Source organism: Natator depressus, chromosome 9 (genome assembly GCF_965152275.1).
Source record: "Natator depressus isolate rNatDep1 chromosome 9, rNatDep2.hap1, whole genome shotgun sequence".
Classification (NCBI taxonomy): domain Eukaryota; kingdom Metazoa; phylum Chordata; order Testudines; family Cheloniidae; genus Natator; species Natator depressus.
This window is the reverse complement of record NC_134242.1, coordinates 82,833,225-82,848,761: the sequence shown is the minus strand read 5'-3', so window position 1 is coordinate 82,848,761 and position 15,537 is coordinate 82,833,225. Positions and strand designations below refer to the sequence as shown.

Genomic DNA, 15,537 nt, shown 5'->3' with positions numbered 1-15,537 from the left:
GGGCTAAAACCCACTTCATCAGATGCATGGAGTGAAAAATACAGTAAGAAGAATATATATTATAGCACATAATATAAGCTTATGCCCAAATAAATTTGTTAGTCTCTAAGGTGCCACAGGATTCCATTATTTTTTCTGTGTTAATTGCAACCTGTCAGGCAACAGTCACCCTTTTTAAAACAGCTAAGGCTCAAGTGAAGTCCCGTCCCTATGGAAATCCATGGCAAAGCTTCTATCAACCTCAGTACAGCCAGGACTTTGTCCCGGTCTCCATAATCCGTAAAGAAAAAAGAAAATCCCCCATTTGCTCAGGCTAATATTTTCTCCAGGGGCCCTGATAGTGCTGAACCTGAGACATATATCAGCAGGAGGGATGAGAAAGAGGCCTGCTGACATTTTCACACCCAACTTCAGAGGGCTCAGAGGAGAGGGAAGACTCCACAAGCCCCCTTTGGGGGTGGCGCCCCCTCTACCGCAGTATTGCAACCCCTCTTCCTTTCCATTTCATTTCCCGTCAGACCCGTTCTACTCCATTATGGAGATGGATTCTCTGCGATTTCTCAGGCACCTCTCTGTAGAGCAGTATCCCTTTCAGTAGTTTGAGCCCTACAGTGAGCCTCCTATTTCCTATTGCAGCAGACAGCGGAACAGCAGTGTATGTCTGGAGCGAGGCTTTGTTTGCTTGTAGCTAGTTGGTGAACACCATTCTTTGGAACCCAGCTGTGTCCATGAGGTTTCCTCAGATTCTTAAGGTTTTGCAGAGAGTCAGGATGCAGCTCTTTTAATTGAAGCCCAGATCAATTCTCTAGGAGAGGGTGGTACTTCGAAGCAAAGGGATTTGCTATGTACCAATGAGGGGAAGCTGCTGCAGGCTGCTGAGCACTCTCCACTTGCTCTGAAGTCAACGGCAGTTGAGGGTGCTCGGAAGCTTTCAGCATTGTTCCTATAGTGAGATTATAGACTATGGTGATACCACTAGCTCCTGGCTACCTGCTGCCCCATATACCCCAGCTGATGAGATAATGTCTCTCCTCATTCCTATTCCTTTGTCCCCTCCGCCGCCCCTGAGAAATAAGCTGTATGAACTACCATGCTTCAGTGTATAAATCAGCTAGCTAACCACCTGGTGTTAGGAGGAAATTTCCCCTTTTGGACAGATTATTCTATAACTTTCCACTAGGGGTATTTTCCTATAGAACTTAATGGGGCTTGAGAGACATTTCTCTAAAAAACCCACACACCTAGAGAGTTATATTAAGAACATAGTAGAGTTCTTTTCTACAGGTTATTTGAACCACCCTGTAAAATTCTCTAGTGGGGAAAATAAATTTCAATTCCGTCGGAAAGTTAAAAAAAAAAAAAAGTGTGTGTCTGCATGTGCATAAATAAAATTTTCTACCAAATTTTCTGTAGGGGGCTGCACCTTCCTCTGAAAAAATGTAGTACTGGACACTGTCAGAAACAGGACCCTGGATTAGATGGACCCTGGGTCTCAGTCCTTACCTTCAAAGTACTTCATGGCCTGGGCCCCTGCCCAGAGTAACAAAAAGATCATCTAAAGCTCTGGGACAAAGACCATGGTCAACAGATGTGCTACTCTGGCACAATGGAACTCTCTAGAAGAAGAGTAAAGCTTGTCTGTGCAGGAGACAGAACTTCTCCAGATGTAGCCTGAGACTGTGGAATTCACTCCTCCAAGAACTAAAGACTATCATAAACCTCACCGTCTTCCACAATGTGCAACGGGCCGTTTTTTGACCTTGCCTTCTCTAATATAAGCACATAACAACAAGTATATTTATAATAAAAATAATATCTTACCAAAAAAAGACACTCCTCTACACACGCTTTTCCCTCTGAGGAGAGGATGAGAGAAACAACATGTGACAGATGTGTAGTCATGTTGCTTAATGCACTACTGGAAGATACTCAGCTACTAAGACTTCTATACTATGGTATAGAAACCGATATAGAATTGAATGCTGTATGGCAATTCTTATGCTGTATGGGGATTGCAGAAGTGACAGATAATGAAGTGTGTTATGTTCGTGGCACACAAACAGATGTTATATAAAATACTCTTGCTGGAAAGTTGCAACATAACACTACTTTCTTTTTAAAATCCAGAACCTTACACACAAGAATCAAAAACAGAGAGAGAGAGAAAGCAGGCTGTTCCCTAAGGCAGAAAGGCACAAATCATGCCACCTTCCTGTAGGCTGGCACATTTCCCTACAGAGCCCCCTAGCCTGAAAGGAGGACCAGAAAACCCCTTACAAACTTAAAAGTGATTGCTTGTAATTTTGGTAAAGTTTTCAATACATCACAAATTGAAACCATGATTGACCAAGTCTGTCACATTATTGTACTACTTCTGTCAGCACAGTACTCGAAAAAGGGACTTCTCTGCAGACTGACCCAGGTAATTAATATTTTACTCCAAGAACATATTACTGTATTGAGTGATCTGTTACAGATAGAGTTTTTTCAGTGAATTCAGAGAATATTGATTTAAATGGAACTAAGATGATAGTCACCTCATATTTCTGGTTTTATATTAGAGAGTTATCAACCATAAAAACACAATTAGTCATGCACAGCATTTAGTTTACATTGTGTCTTTCTATACTAAGGCATTATTGTAGTTTGGACAGCAATTTGATGCAGGAAGTCTGTTGTCTCTACCTTACAACCGTATGAAATAAATGGGGGCAGGAGGTGCAGGACAGGGAGGAGAAGAATTGTTTTGTAAATTATATTTTACCCCTGAAGGGTGAATAGGAATTAAAAGGATTCTATTAACCTTGCAGATGAGTAGCACAAACTGGGCTCCATTCATCACGAATGGTGTAAATTACCTTTGGCCGCTTCCATTCCACTCTTCCAGGGGGGCACCTGTTGTAGAAAAGGGATTCGTCTGATGCCGGAAACTCAGGATCTTCAAAGAGTCGTCTTTGTTTGATGCACTGCTGCTTGAGTTCATGATACTTCTGATCTTTGAAAGATTTCACTGATGAAAACATAGTCCTCTGTCCAGCCTAGATTAAGATTAATAGTTTGTGTAAATTTGGAACCCTCTTTAGAGTGTTTCAGAGATTCCCCCCTCGTCATGCTCTTAAAACAAACAGATTGCACAACCAGTAGTTCTGGGCAAAATTATAGACTGATGTCAGATAAAAAGTGGATTACAAATTAGATTAGGCTGGGGTTAGATCATGAAGTCTTAAAAGGATTTATCTTTTCGGATATTACACAGGCCCTAATTTTTGAGTAGGAGAGAACTCTGAGGATGCATCTCATCAGGAAGAATAATGAAGAAGATTCTGGACAGAGTAGGTGCATGGCATTTCCTTCTTGGCACATGGTTCTAGGGTTCTTGGAAGGTAAACTCTGAACAGATTGGGTGTGTGCTCCCAAACTAGAGTACCTGGGAAGGTTTTTGTCTCCTTTTCATCTGGTGGGATTCAGAGTCTTAGGATTTAAGACTAGAAGGGACCACCAGATCATCTATTCTGACTTTCTGTATATCACAGGTCACTAAACACCACCCAGCACCCGCACCTTAACCCCAACAACTGAAATGAGACCAAAATATTACAGCCTACAGGAGACTAGATTATGATATGCTACAGGGAGGGACTAGGAGGGACCGAGGTGCCCCAGGCCATCACAGTGGCAGGGAGATGATTAAATAAGAGATACCCAGATAAACCTGGAAAGTGACCATACAAGACCATTCCAAGCAGAGTGTGTTCGTAATCACCCGCTTCTCTCTCCAACAGCCAGGTAGAAAATGGGGCCCGCTAATTGACTTCTATGCATGAATAGTGAAGAATAGAGGTGGGTGAAGACTGCAACACAATTTCCACAAGAAGCTATTTGAATTTTTAAAGGAATGTGCTTTGGCTGTTTTTGCTTTTTCCAGATATTTTAGTAAATTGATTTTCCTGACAGCAATGTTCATAGAAGCAGCAGGTATTTGAAAATATTGGTGGAAAGTGAATAGGAAACTTGCTTTCTGTGTTTGCATTGATTCTAAGAGTTATGACTATGCAATTAGGTAACACAAACATGCCAAGTGATTTAGGTGACCAGTCACACAGCTTAAGTATTATATTTGCAGTAAACATGATACAAACCAGGAATTATTAGCAGAAATTATTCAGGATTGTCTATGGCTTTTATAACATTTTGCACAGACCCATTTTCTACACAGCCAGGCTGTTGGAGAGAAGAGGGGGTGATTACAAACACACTCTGCTTGGAATGTCTTGTATGGCGAATCTTTGCCTTTTCTTTCCCTCATATTTTCAGGGCCACATCCTCCTCTTTCCCTGACATGATCGGCAATAATAAAAATACTGTCACTGAAGTAGAGGATACTGTGTGTGTAAAACATCCTTGTAGAGTAGAGGGAGCAATAACATGCGACAGGGCATGCAATTACAGTTAGAGCTGGGCAAATAACTGATTGGTTGGTTATGGGGCAAAAACGCAAAAGCCAAAAAAGTGTCATTTCAGGTTGAACAAGATGTTCTGTTTGACCTGAAACGTTTCATTTCATTTCAGGTTTTCTTACCATTTTACGATTATTAAAAATAAAATTGAAGCAAAAATTTTAAATGAATAAACATTTTGAATTAAAAAAAACATCAAAACATTTCATTTTGAAAATGTCAAAACAAAACATTTTGACCTTTTTGGAAATTTTCTTCTTTTTTTCCCCCCAAGCTGAAACCATTCAGTGAATTTGAAATGAGTTTGCAAGATGTGTTGATTGTCTCAAATATGCATTTTTCAGTGAACAAAATTTTCATCTGAAAAAGTTCACCCAGGTCTAATCAAAGTATCAGAATGATCTTCTTTAGGTGTTAGCACCCTTCACTCACTGGAGTGGAAGGAGCAATCTGATATCTGATGTGTATCCTCCATTGTTGCATTTATTTGCACATGGACTGAAGCCAGAATCTGGCCCAAAGGTGTAACTAAACATGGCAGATTTTCTTTAAATCTGGATTGATGTTAGTTAGTGTATGAGGAAAGGCGCCGCAGAGACTAGGTGACTACCCTGCACTAGAAAAGTGATAGACCATGATCCTGTATTTCTTTTCCATTCTAGCTCTCTTGGGCCAAATCCTGAAGTGCCTGCTTAATAAATTCTCTGCCTTTACTAAGGCAAAACTCCCATTGACAACAAATGGGAGTTTTGCACAAGTATAAAGACTTTGGGGGAAATCCTGGCCGCACTGAAGTCAATGGACGTATTTCAAATCCCTTCAGGATTAGACCTTTTACCATCTATGTGATTCAAAGAGGAAGATATTTCCTTATGTCAATACAAACTGCCTTCGAGCTCAACAGTATGTATTCTGGCTGTTCAGGGGCGAAACAGCTCAGTGCTACTGTATCCTTCTAAACAGTTTCCCTTTTCTTAAGGGCAATTCTCTTCTCATTAATGATCCTGAAAGAAGATACCGTACTTGGCAGTTGGTCTCCAAAGACCAGGAATATTAAGTAGATTTGCTTCTTCCCCCCCAGCCCCTGCCTGCTTCAAAGTCAAATGCAGAATACTTCACCAATTAAAAAAAAGAGAGTGAGAGCTGAGAAAAATTAATTACTCTAATTTGAATGGAATAGAGATAATTACCTCATAATAACACTCATTGACGTTCTCTCATTAAAAAGTCTCCACTGGCGGACTAAGATCCCAAACTATGAGTCTATTTGCAAGATACGCTTGTTTTTAAAATTGTTCCAGGGGGATAAGGTTTTCAACTTGTCATTGCATAATTCACAGAGCTAGGTTTTTAATGACTTTACCCATCCCCCCTCTTGGTGTGCTGTACTGGATGGGAATTCCAATCCTTTCAGGATTAAAATCCCGCCCCAACTACTACACAAGAGTTTATATTGCAGCAATGTATAAAGGCAGTCATACAATAAAGAACATAGTCTAACCAGTATCTGCCTAGCCGGCTGGGTCTACAGAGCAGCGGTGTTGGAAGGAGTCAGTTTTGCTAGTTATTAGGCATACTAGTGAGGAAGCCCAGGAGTTAGGCTGCAAGCCTGAGATTTGGGAGTCACTCGTACAATTCTCTGCTCTGCTACGGATGCCCTGTGTGGCCCTGGGCAAGTCATTTAGAGCCAGATCCTAAAGGTTGAAGCCTGGCTCCAACTGATTTCTGCTACTTCAGTGAGGGTAAAACATCCACCTCTGAGAGTATGTTCCCTAGCTGTACTTCCCTACCTTGCAGGGGCATTGTGTTGTGACGATAACTATATTAAAGATAGTGAGGTGCTCAGATACGACAGTGACTTGGGGAGGGAGGGAGGAAACAGATGATATTGCCATGGGCCAAAGGATGTTGTTTCAACAGCGTACCCCCTAGTCCCTTGGTAAGCTACTATAAAATATTTACACCTTACACTGCTGGCACTTACTGGACTTACAAGCAAATACAGCAAGGCTTGGCAACCTCTCCGGAGTGCCTTGGACTAGGGCTCAGTACGCTGTCATGTGATGAGAAACATCTGTGTAATGCTGGCTAATGACTGGTCCTAAAATATATGACTACAATTTGAGAACCTCCTCAGCATTGCTATATAGGCTGGGCTGCAGCAAATAAAGAAAGCAAGTCCTTCAGACAGAAAAATCCTGCAGGTCAATCGACTCTAGTAAAGCTATCCCCCCTTTGGCTTTATCAAGTTACAGTGACGCTCTTTACTTTTACATTCTTTAGACTCTCCAAGCTAAGCTTCCAGACAATGGAATGTCAAGCCTCATTCACTCCCCTACCCAGTACAACACAAACAAGCAGCAGACCTGAAAGCTTATTTGGGGAGGTGCTGGGCACCCACAACTCCTGTTGAAACCGACTGGAATGGAGGATGCTAAGCACCTCTCAGGAACTAGCATCAGGGTTGGAAGACTTTTTCTAAACTGTTCCTTTCCAGGAGATTTTGACTGGAATAAACTCATCAGCACAGACAGTGAAGATAGTCTAGGCAGTTCTCCTTTCTGATAAGATCCTGCTCACATGGCCCCTTCCTTATTTTAACTGCAAGAGAACAGTATTATTTGATTTTTACTTACAATTACTATCTAGCCACACTTCCTCAGCTGGAGCGAGAGTGCAGAGCTAAATCACATTCAGCATAGCTGCAAATAGAGTCCTGGCACTATCAGGAGTTCTAAAATTAAAGGGCCATCAACCTGAAATCCAATCTGTTTAAGGAGACTTAAGAACAGTTTCAGGCACTATCCCTCTGAGTGCCCCTGCTGAGTTTTAAGGTTTTACAATAACCTTTTTTTTTTTTTTAAAGTTTCTGTGCCCTGGTGCTGTGTAGAAGACCCACAAAAACAAAACCAGAAAGCTCACTAACTGTTCATGCAGGGAAAACAGTCAGAATCATTATACACAAAGCACCGTCAAATGCACGCAGTAAACATGCTGAAAATAATGGAGAAAAATATTTCTTTGCTGATCTGCTAGTTTTGGTCATCACAGGTGTGACTAAGTAGTCCCATGTAGGTTAGAATGTTTCAGAAAGAAGTGTGATTTTTAAATGATGTCCTTTAAGCACAGATATCCACAGCGGGTGTGTTTTGCTGTCTACAAGCATATCTTCTTTTTATACCAGTGAGGTTGCAGTGAAGTCACAAAGGCTGTTTTCATCTTCATAAAAATAAGCACAAAGTTGCTTTTCAATTCTGCAGGCCAACATATCTCTGAGAGGCTGCAACAATCACTGCCTTCTAAACTGGATCTATCTTCAAAGAGAGGGGCCTGATTTACTGGAAATGCATTCATTTCATTATATATCCAGACAGACTGTTCTGTACACAGAATTAACAAACACATGCTTCCACATAAAAGCCAACACAAAAAGGGAGAATTTTTAGCCACATATATATTGTATTTGTTCTGCAATTGTGCATGGTTTTGGATAAGAGTTCTCTCTCCTTCCAACTGAATCCTGTAGTGAAGACCACAGAAGACAGACTTAGGACAACAAACCCCTCACCCCCCCACCTCCGTCTCAACAATTTTTTATTCCATGCTCCATTAAGCTTTTTGAGATGACCTCCATGTACTTCCCTCATCCAGCTGGTGGAGGGGGCTTCGCTGGTAGGGATATGTGATATGTGAATAGCATCTGTGCAGGGCTGCAGAACTTTTAAGGAGTTGGGCTCATGGAACTAGACCGCCAGGGCACCCAGATTTTAAATGAGTTCAATCATTTTTCACAGCCCAAGTCAAGATTTTCCATTTGTTTCATCCACCCCACCCCACCCCACCCTCATTTTTAGCTATGCTTGTGTAGCCTGCTAGATATTTTGTGCCAAAAAACTTTCTTTGTTCCTTTGACGACTCCTGTTTAAAAAACAAAGAATCTCAGCAAGCAAAGTAAAAAGCCAGCTATTTGATTGAGATCAAACATACCCTTTTGGTATTTTAGTCAACGTGCATCTCTTCCTGGTAGCATGCACTCCAAAAACTCACTTCACAACGACTAGACCAGTAAACTAGTTTTGCAGCCAGAAGCTTTAAATTACTGCTAGCTCTGAACTACGTCCCTGAAAGATTCCTAATGTAAAGAGGTTCCAGGAAACAAGGAAAAGAATTTTACAGTGCTTTGTTTCTATTTGCTCAGATTTAAGGGCTTTATAAAGTGATGGTTTTTCAAGTCTGTGCTAACAGCCTGGCTAAATTCAAAGCAGTTGTGAAATCTGTACTTTGCTCAGAACCATTTTGAAGAGAAACATTTTCATATGTTTGCTGACTTGCCAAGTTATATTACATGATCTGAGTTCTGCTGGTAGCTAAACTGACCTGAAGCATTAGCCCTGCTCTTGTCCAGCAGTAAGTCACTCTGTTAGAAAAGAAAATTGAAAAGAAAATATGTGGTTAACTATTAGATAGGTTGGTACTTTCTTAATCATGTGAAGGTTTCTCTATCCAAAACTAGCTTTTAGTTCAGTAGAAGAAATGTTCTAAGGGAAAGACACACGTGAGTGTAAGGCTGTGTAACCAAAGAAACCGATAGGTGCCAGGCATTTTTAGTTGCACGGTTATGGCAGTCCTCTTGCTGTATGTCTACAAAGGGGAAAACTAGCTACAGTATCTTGCCTTAAACTTTCTAGTGAGAATATTTGTCCTTTATCCTGTATATTCAGACCAACTGGGGAAATACAGGAGAGGGATGGTACTATGCAGACAACAGCACCGGGCCAGAGGTAATCAGATGGGACTGGCCATTACCAAGGGAAACAGCAACAACTGCTATCAGTCGATGGTGTCAGGGACTCCAGTGAACTTTCCATTTGCAGCCAGATTTAATTCTTAAGGTGAAGAAGGACATGAGCACATGCATTTTCTGGTACTGGGAGGTACCAAAGCGAGCAACAGCTCTGCCACAGCTACATTATGATGTTCTAATGAAGCTTTTCTTTTTGATCACACTATGACGATGCACGATTTCAAACGGAATTATTTGGGGAAAGGTCTGTGGCCTGTCTTATACAGGCAGTCAGACTAGGTGATCACAATGGTCCTTTCTGGCCCTATTAATTTGCCCCTACACTGACTATGGACTGGGAGCTAGGAGAGAGGAGGCTTATGTTACAAAGAACACTATAGTTTGAAGGGTAACTGAAGCTTCATGGCCCAAGTCCATCCTTGATGTGACTCCATCTGCTTCACTGAAGTTCTGCAAGAATGAATTGGACCCTATAGCTTGTTTTATGGTTTATATTCATGTGATGCACCCTGTCTGAATATTTTTTTTAATGGACGTAGCAGGAGGGAATTTTTCAGTGGTGGGTGAAGCAATTCCTAAGGGCTAGACTGTGACTGGCACTACGAGTATTATTATGTTCCTTCACAGGCTACCCAAACTGGGGTTCAGGTCTGCAACAATAAACAGGGCTTCTTGCCTGCTTATACCTTCCCTGGAGAAAGTGGATGGGGAGTAGATGGGGGAATGGGTGGAGCCTTGGTACCATGCCACTACTTGTTACTGTGGAGTGGGTAGTAATTTACTTCTGGAACTGGCCAGCAGTAAATTAATCTCTAGGCTCAAGGTGAAAGCAGGGATGGAAATTTGAATCACATGTATGCCAGGGAAGCACAAGCCCTCCCAGGGCTACTCCTGGGGAGATGGAGTTTATGCACAATCTCTTGGTCAGGCAGTGTCTGAAGTCACAACCTAGCCGTATACACAGCTGGCAAACATTTGGAGATCTTTCTAGACGAAATGTGCTATATAAATGCAGGAGAGTACAAAAGTGGCCTTAGGCTACATCTGTGCAACCCTATTATCTCTGGATTATGTCATCAGTTACAAATTTGTAAACTCACTTCATGCTAATGAGGTTACTGAAGTGCTTCAGAGAATGAGCTGAAGATAATAGGGTTCCTCAGGTGTAGCTAAGGACCTCTATTACTGGTGATGATGCACAAGGTGGAAGGAACCCAGCTGAATTCTCAGAGCCCAGACTGAGTTTCCAGGGCTGGCCATTAGAAAACAAAAATTTGAATTTGCAAACCAAGTAAACTCCACATGTGTCAAAAAAGAGTTGGCAATTATGGAACTCCATGCTGCCACTCTTTCAGTCACAGCCACTCTGAGTCCCTCCATGTGTGAAGGAGTAGAAGGATCTAGAAGAGCTTGATTCAGCAGAAGAGTCGGGCACATTTTAGAAAAGGATGGTGCTTGAATCAAAGCTACATGGAGGGGGGGGGGGGAAGTCCCAGCACATTTCTGCTGTTCATGTACACATGTGGACACACAGAATCCACTTACTTATCCCTTCTAAGGCAAATGCACTGCATCTATTCTCACGTATGGAGTACCTTCTTAAAAGGAATATGTATACCTATGATCATGTTTTATGTATGCATTGGTGACCTTTTATCCATTTTAAAGCTACATCAGAACATACACATAGTAGTAAATATTATAGACATACATTTGCCCAGGTTTGAGTCTTAAGGAGATTATACAAGCAATCTTGTCCTACTTCTCAGGTATTCAGAAAGTAGGAGCGTAGCATGCTAATCTCCACTCATGAAAAAATACAGCTGAGACACTTTGTATTTTTGTCTCCTTTTGTTTTCTCTGAAGGGGTGTAGCCCCAAACCACACCCAGTTTGGTGCCTCGCACATTATGTAGAACCCAACTCTATTAAATTATTCCTAACAACCCGTCCTTTAAACAGATCAGCAGAGTAATTCCCTTTTTACAGATGGGGAAATTGAGGCATGAAGGTCCAGATACTTAAAAATACCTTGGTGTCTAACTCTCATTGGTGCTTTTGAAAATCCCGTTAGGTACTTTTCTGAATCTTTAGGTATCTAAATATCTTTGAGGATCTGAGCAAAGTGGCTAAGGGACAGATTTTAAGGCATTTAATTGCCTAATGGGATTTTCAAAAGCACCAAATAGGAGTTAGGTGCCTAATGGAATTTTCAAAAATACCTAGGTGCCTATCTCAATTTTTAGGTACCCAAATGCCTTTAAAAAGCTGCCCCTAAGTGATTTATCCAATGGTCATAAAACCAGCCACAATTAGTTAGTTATTATTCAAATTAATTCCAGAAGCACTGGGTCAGAGCCTTAGACTACACTCTTGATTTGGGAAGGAAATAATCGAGCATGTTTGAATGATGATATATTTGCAATTAACACTAGTGCAAGCCAGGATAGCATTAAGAATAAGTGTACAAACTAGAGAAAGTGTACCAATAGAAATGTTTGTGGAATCCTTCTAGACATGTTCTCTGCTTGAAAATAAAGCAGGCAATTCTGTCTTCACAATTCCTAAAAACTCTTATTCCTGCTTTCACATTCTATTCAGTTTTAACGATGACCATGACAATTAATGATTGTGAGTGAGTCCATGAATAGCAGGTATTCTTGTTAAATTATTTTGAGTGCATACTTATCCATGATGCTAAGCACCTACTTCTTGCTAGATATTATCAACATCTCTTTTAAAGAAAGATTTAAAATGCCCACGTGAGACTTGCAATAGAAAAGTCTCCAACAAGAACTGACCATACTTTTAAGAAATCAAAGAAGGTGCAATTCCATACCCCCTGTGAAACTGGTTTAATTGTGAAATTGTAATCACATTGTTTATCAACACTTGCCCTTCTGAGTTTTTTGTGTCTGTGTAGAAGTCACACCTGTAGAACAGTCCAACTCCATGTCACGTTAGACTGGTTATCTCAGAAGAAGTAACTGGGTAGTCATGCTTTTACAATCTATCATTTACAAAAGCCTCAATCAGAGTTCAGTATCAAACCCAGCCATGATTATCTAAAGTATGTATGTTACTGTGTTATAACAAGTACAGCGTTTTCTTACTGTGGCTATCAAAGTGAAATCGAAGTGGTGATTATCATTACTATAAAGAGAGTTTTGTTTCTGGTAACAGATGAAGCAAACCCACTAAACACGTTAGCTTTATTAACACTGGCACTTACCTGGCTTATATAGTCTCTGCTCCTGAAGCTGTCAGGCAAACAAAATCTCCAAAATCAATACTGCAAACAAAGAGTCCCTGGCTTCTTAACCTGAAATTTCTTTGGACTGTACCAAGATCTGATCATCAGAGGGGAGGCTCAGAGTAACTTCAGAAATTTTTGTCTTCTAGTTTAACTTCTGCGTGCAGTAGCTGATTATGAGTCATAAGGGAAAATATTACTAAAAAGAACAAGGATGCTCTCTCTTGTTTATTCCATGGTAAACTCTTGTAGCCATAAAACCAGTTAACAAAGTGATACAATTTTTAAAGAGTGGACGATAAGGGAAGGGAGTTTTGTGAAGATTTTGGACATTCTTTTGTGACAAACAACATATTCTACCACATCATAAAAATGGTATTCCTTATTAGTTTGCAAAATATTCTTTGGTTAAATAGGGGATATGTCAGTGTTTTGCTTCGGCTTATCCCTTCAACGCATCTCTGCCAGAATGTGCCATTATAAAAAGGTTGAAGTGGCACATGGAAGTGGTTTCACTGAGCCTCAGTTTTTGCTGCATCTCCTGAGCAGCAGAACATAGCAGGCAAAACCCAGATGAGAGGCAAAGGTGGCTTTTTGCCACCTCTGTGCCTTCTGAATTTTGGGGGGCTGCCCAAATGCCAGAGGCTGCTCTGAGTTATGGTGGCCAGCTAGGGGCCACCAGGTTGCCCTGAGTAACCAGAGCACTCTGTTCTCGCTACAACCCCTCATATGCTCTTGGCATATGCCTAAATTGGGTGTGGCATAGTGTCTCTTCTTTGGTTCTAAAGCATCTGGGGAATTCATCAGCATTGGGGTGTCCACAGGAGCAGCATAAAGGGGCTGGAATGTGGCCCAGAATCAGGGCCATTGGGAGGCAGATTTGCCTAGTGGTCTGTGTAGGACTCAGAGTCAGGAACTCTTGACCTCCTAATCTTGGCTCTGCCACTGACTGACTGGCTGGGTGAACTTGGGAACGTCACCTGAGCAGTGATAATGTTCACAGCTTAAATAGATGTCTTCTTACAGTAGCCACCTTTGATTAAACAGAGAGCCAATTAAATAGAGTTTTATTTGATCGGTACTATATTTTACTTTAAAAAATGAACGAAGAGACAGTTTGTACAAGGTCTTCAAGTGACTTCCAGATAAAAAGCTAGAAAAACAACATCCCTAAATGTAAGGCCAAGTTACTCAGAGTTTCTTAAATTAATGAATTGAGACACCCTATTACATCTGTGTTGAACATATTTATACTACAGCGCTGATGCAGCAAAACACTTATAGTTAGGCATGTGATTAAATATTCAGCTAAATCAGGGGCTATATGAGAAAATACACATTAAGAGAGTCCTATTCTAGCATGCTCTTAGTCCATTCTAAAATTTGGGTTAGATTCTTTGGGTGGGTGGATTCTCCTGTCTTCTTCAGTTGATTCAAAAGCCTGGTCAGCAATTTCTAGGCTCTTTCTGTAATGTTATACCTGGAAATGAGTGTGCTAGTAACAACTGGGTAGGATTCATGGCAGGGTTACCATATTCTGTCAGTACCTCTGAAATACCCTAATTTGTATGTTGTAGCCACACTAATGTAAAGCATTTATAAATGGTGGATATAGTTTATAGGAATAGAGTGGTAGCCCTCTAAATAGTTTATGAGCCCACTAGTGGGACTTAGAGAGTTCTACATATTAGAACCCACTAGAACCCCACCAGAGGAGCAGTGAGTATATATTACTCCTGGGGGCATTCTGCGTCAAAAAGTTAAAAATTCAGCACCAAAAAATTAAAAATTCTGCGCACAATATTTTTTAATTCTGCAAATTTTATTTGTCAAAATAACACTAGATAATCATGCCAGTTTCAATTATTTTGGTAATTTATTTCAAAATACCTGTCAGCAAGTATGTCTGTAACGATACAAACCCACACAAAAATTCCCCCGGGAGTAGAGAGTTAAAGAAACCCCTATAACAACCCAGTTCCTGTTTCGCTGCCCCAGATACCAGCTGGGGGGGCCAGATACCCACAACCCCTCCCCCCCCAGAGCCCACATGCAGGGGGCCCCCCCAGCCAATACATCTGAACCCCCTTCTCTCCAGAGTCCAAATGTGCCCCCGCAGCCCAGATACCCACATCCTGTCCCCCACAGAGCCCAGCTGCAGGCCCCCCCCTTGCCCAGACACCTGCACCCTCCCCCCCCAGAGCCCAGCTGTGGGGCCCCCCCTTGCCCAGACACCCGTCCCCCTCCCTCTACAGCGCCCAGGGATCCAGAGGGAGAAACAGCCTGATGCTCATTTCCAGGCTTGCACAGAGTTTCCTGCATGCCACCCACTCCTTCCCTCAGGGCATGCTGGAAACTGCAGCTGCCAGGAACCCTCTAGCTCCCTCTCCCTCCCCCCAGCAGGGTCTTCTATGTGCAAGCTGGGCTCTGCAGAGTACAGTGGCCCCTAATGGTGGCTAGCAGCACTGCAGCCCATTTCTGTTGGGGGAAAAGGAAATTCTGCGCGCACAACGTTAATTTCTGCAAAATTCTGCATTGCGCAGAATTCCCCCAGGAGTAATATAATATATGCAGCTAGGGCTAGTGTGTTGTATATATTCAGTAACCATTTACTATTTGGACTCCATTGTGCCTGCGCGGCTCCTTCACATTATGTCTGTTATGTAAAGTGGTGTATGCAGACAGCGACAAGATGATCTGGTGGAGGGCTGTGATATATTATAGCACACCTATCCTGTGCTAAATTTCACCTGGTGAATTTGTGGTGGAGAATTTTTTCATATTGGTATTTTATATTAAGGGGTAACCCATGAGCTGCATGGTGCTTTAACACTCACCTGTGCTTTAACATTGCTTTGGGAAAAGACATTCACTGGTGCTCTTGAAGAAAGCAAATCTCTCTCTTCAAAAGAGACGAGAACTTGACTGCTTCTGTAATGATCAAGGGCATGGAGACCACTTCACTCTTCCTTCAGAACAGTGCCAAAACAAATACTGGGGGGGAGGGACAAAAAACAAAGGATT

The 15,537-nt window shown here is 41.6% G+C and overlaps 1 protein-coding gene across 2 annotated transcripts in view; it reads right to left on the bottom strand.

Annotated features, from left to right (window-relative positions):
• Positions 1-12,508, bottom strand: part of CAPN6 (calpain 6) — a 79,768-nt gene extending 67,260 nt beyond the window's left edge. The window contains exons 1-2 of one of the 2 annotated variants that reach the window (XM_074962467.1): positions 12,493-12,508; positions 2,859-3,038 (exon numbers count right to left, since the gene is read on the bottom strand). In XM_074962467.1, the coding sequence (XP_074818568.1) occupies positions 2,859-3,023 (165 nt within the window). In that variant the 5' untranslated portion in view covers positions 3,024-3,038; positions 12,493-12,508. Of the gene's footprint in view, positions 1-2,858; positions 3,039-7,093; positions 7,172-12,492 lie in introns of those variants that run through there. The other variant, XM_074962466.1, reaches the window with a different exon arrangement.
• Positions 12,509-15,537: the final 3,029 nt, after the last annotated feature.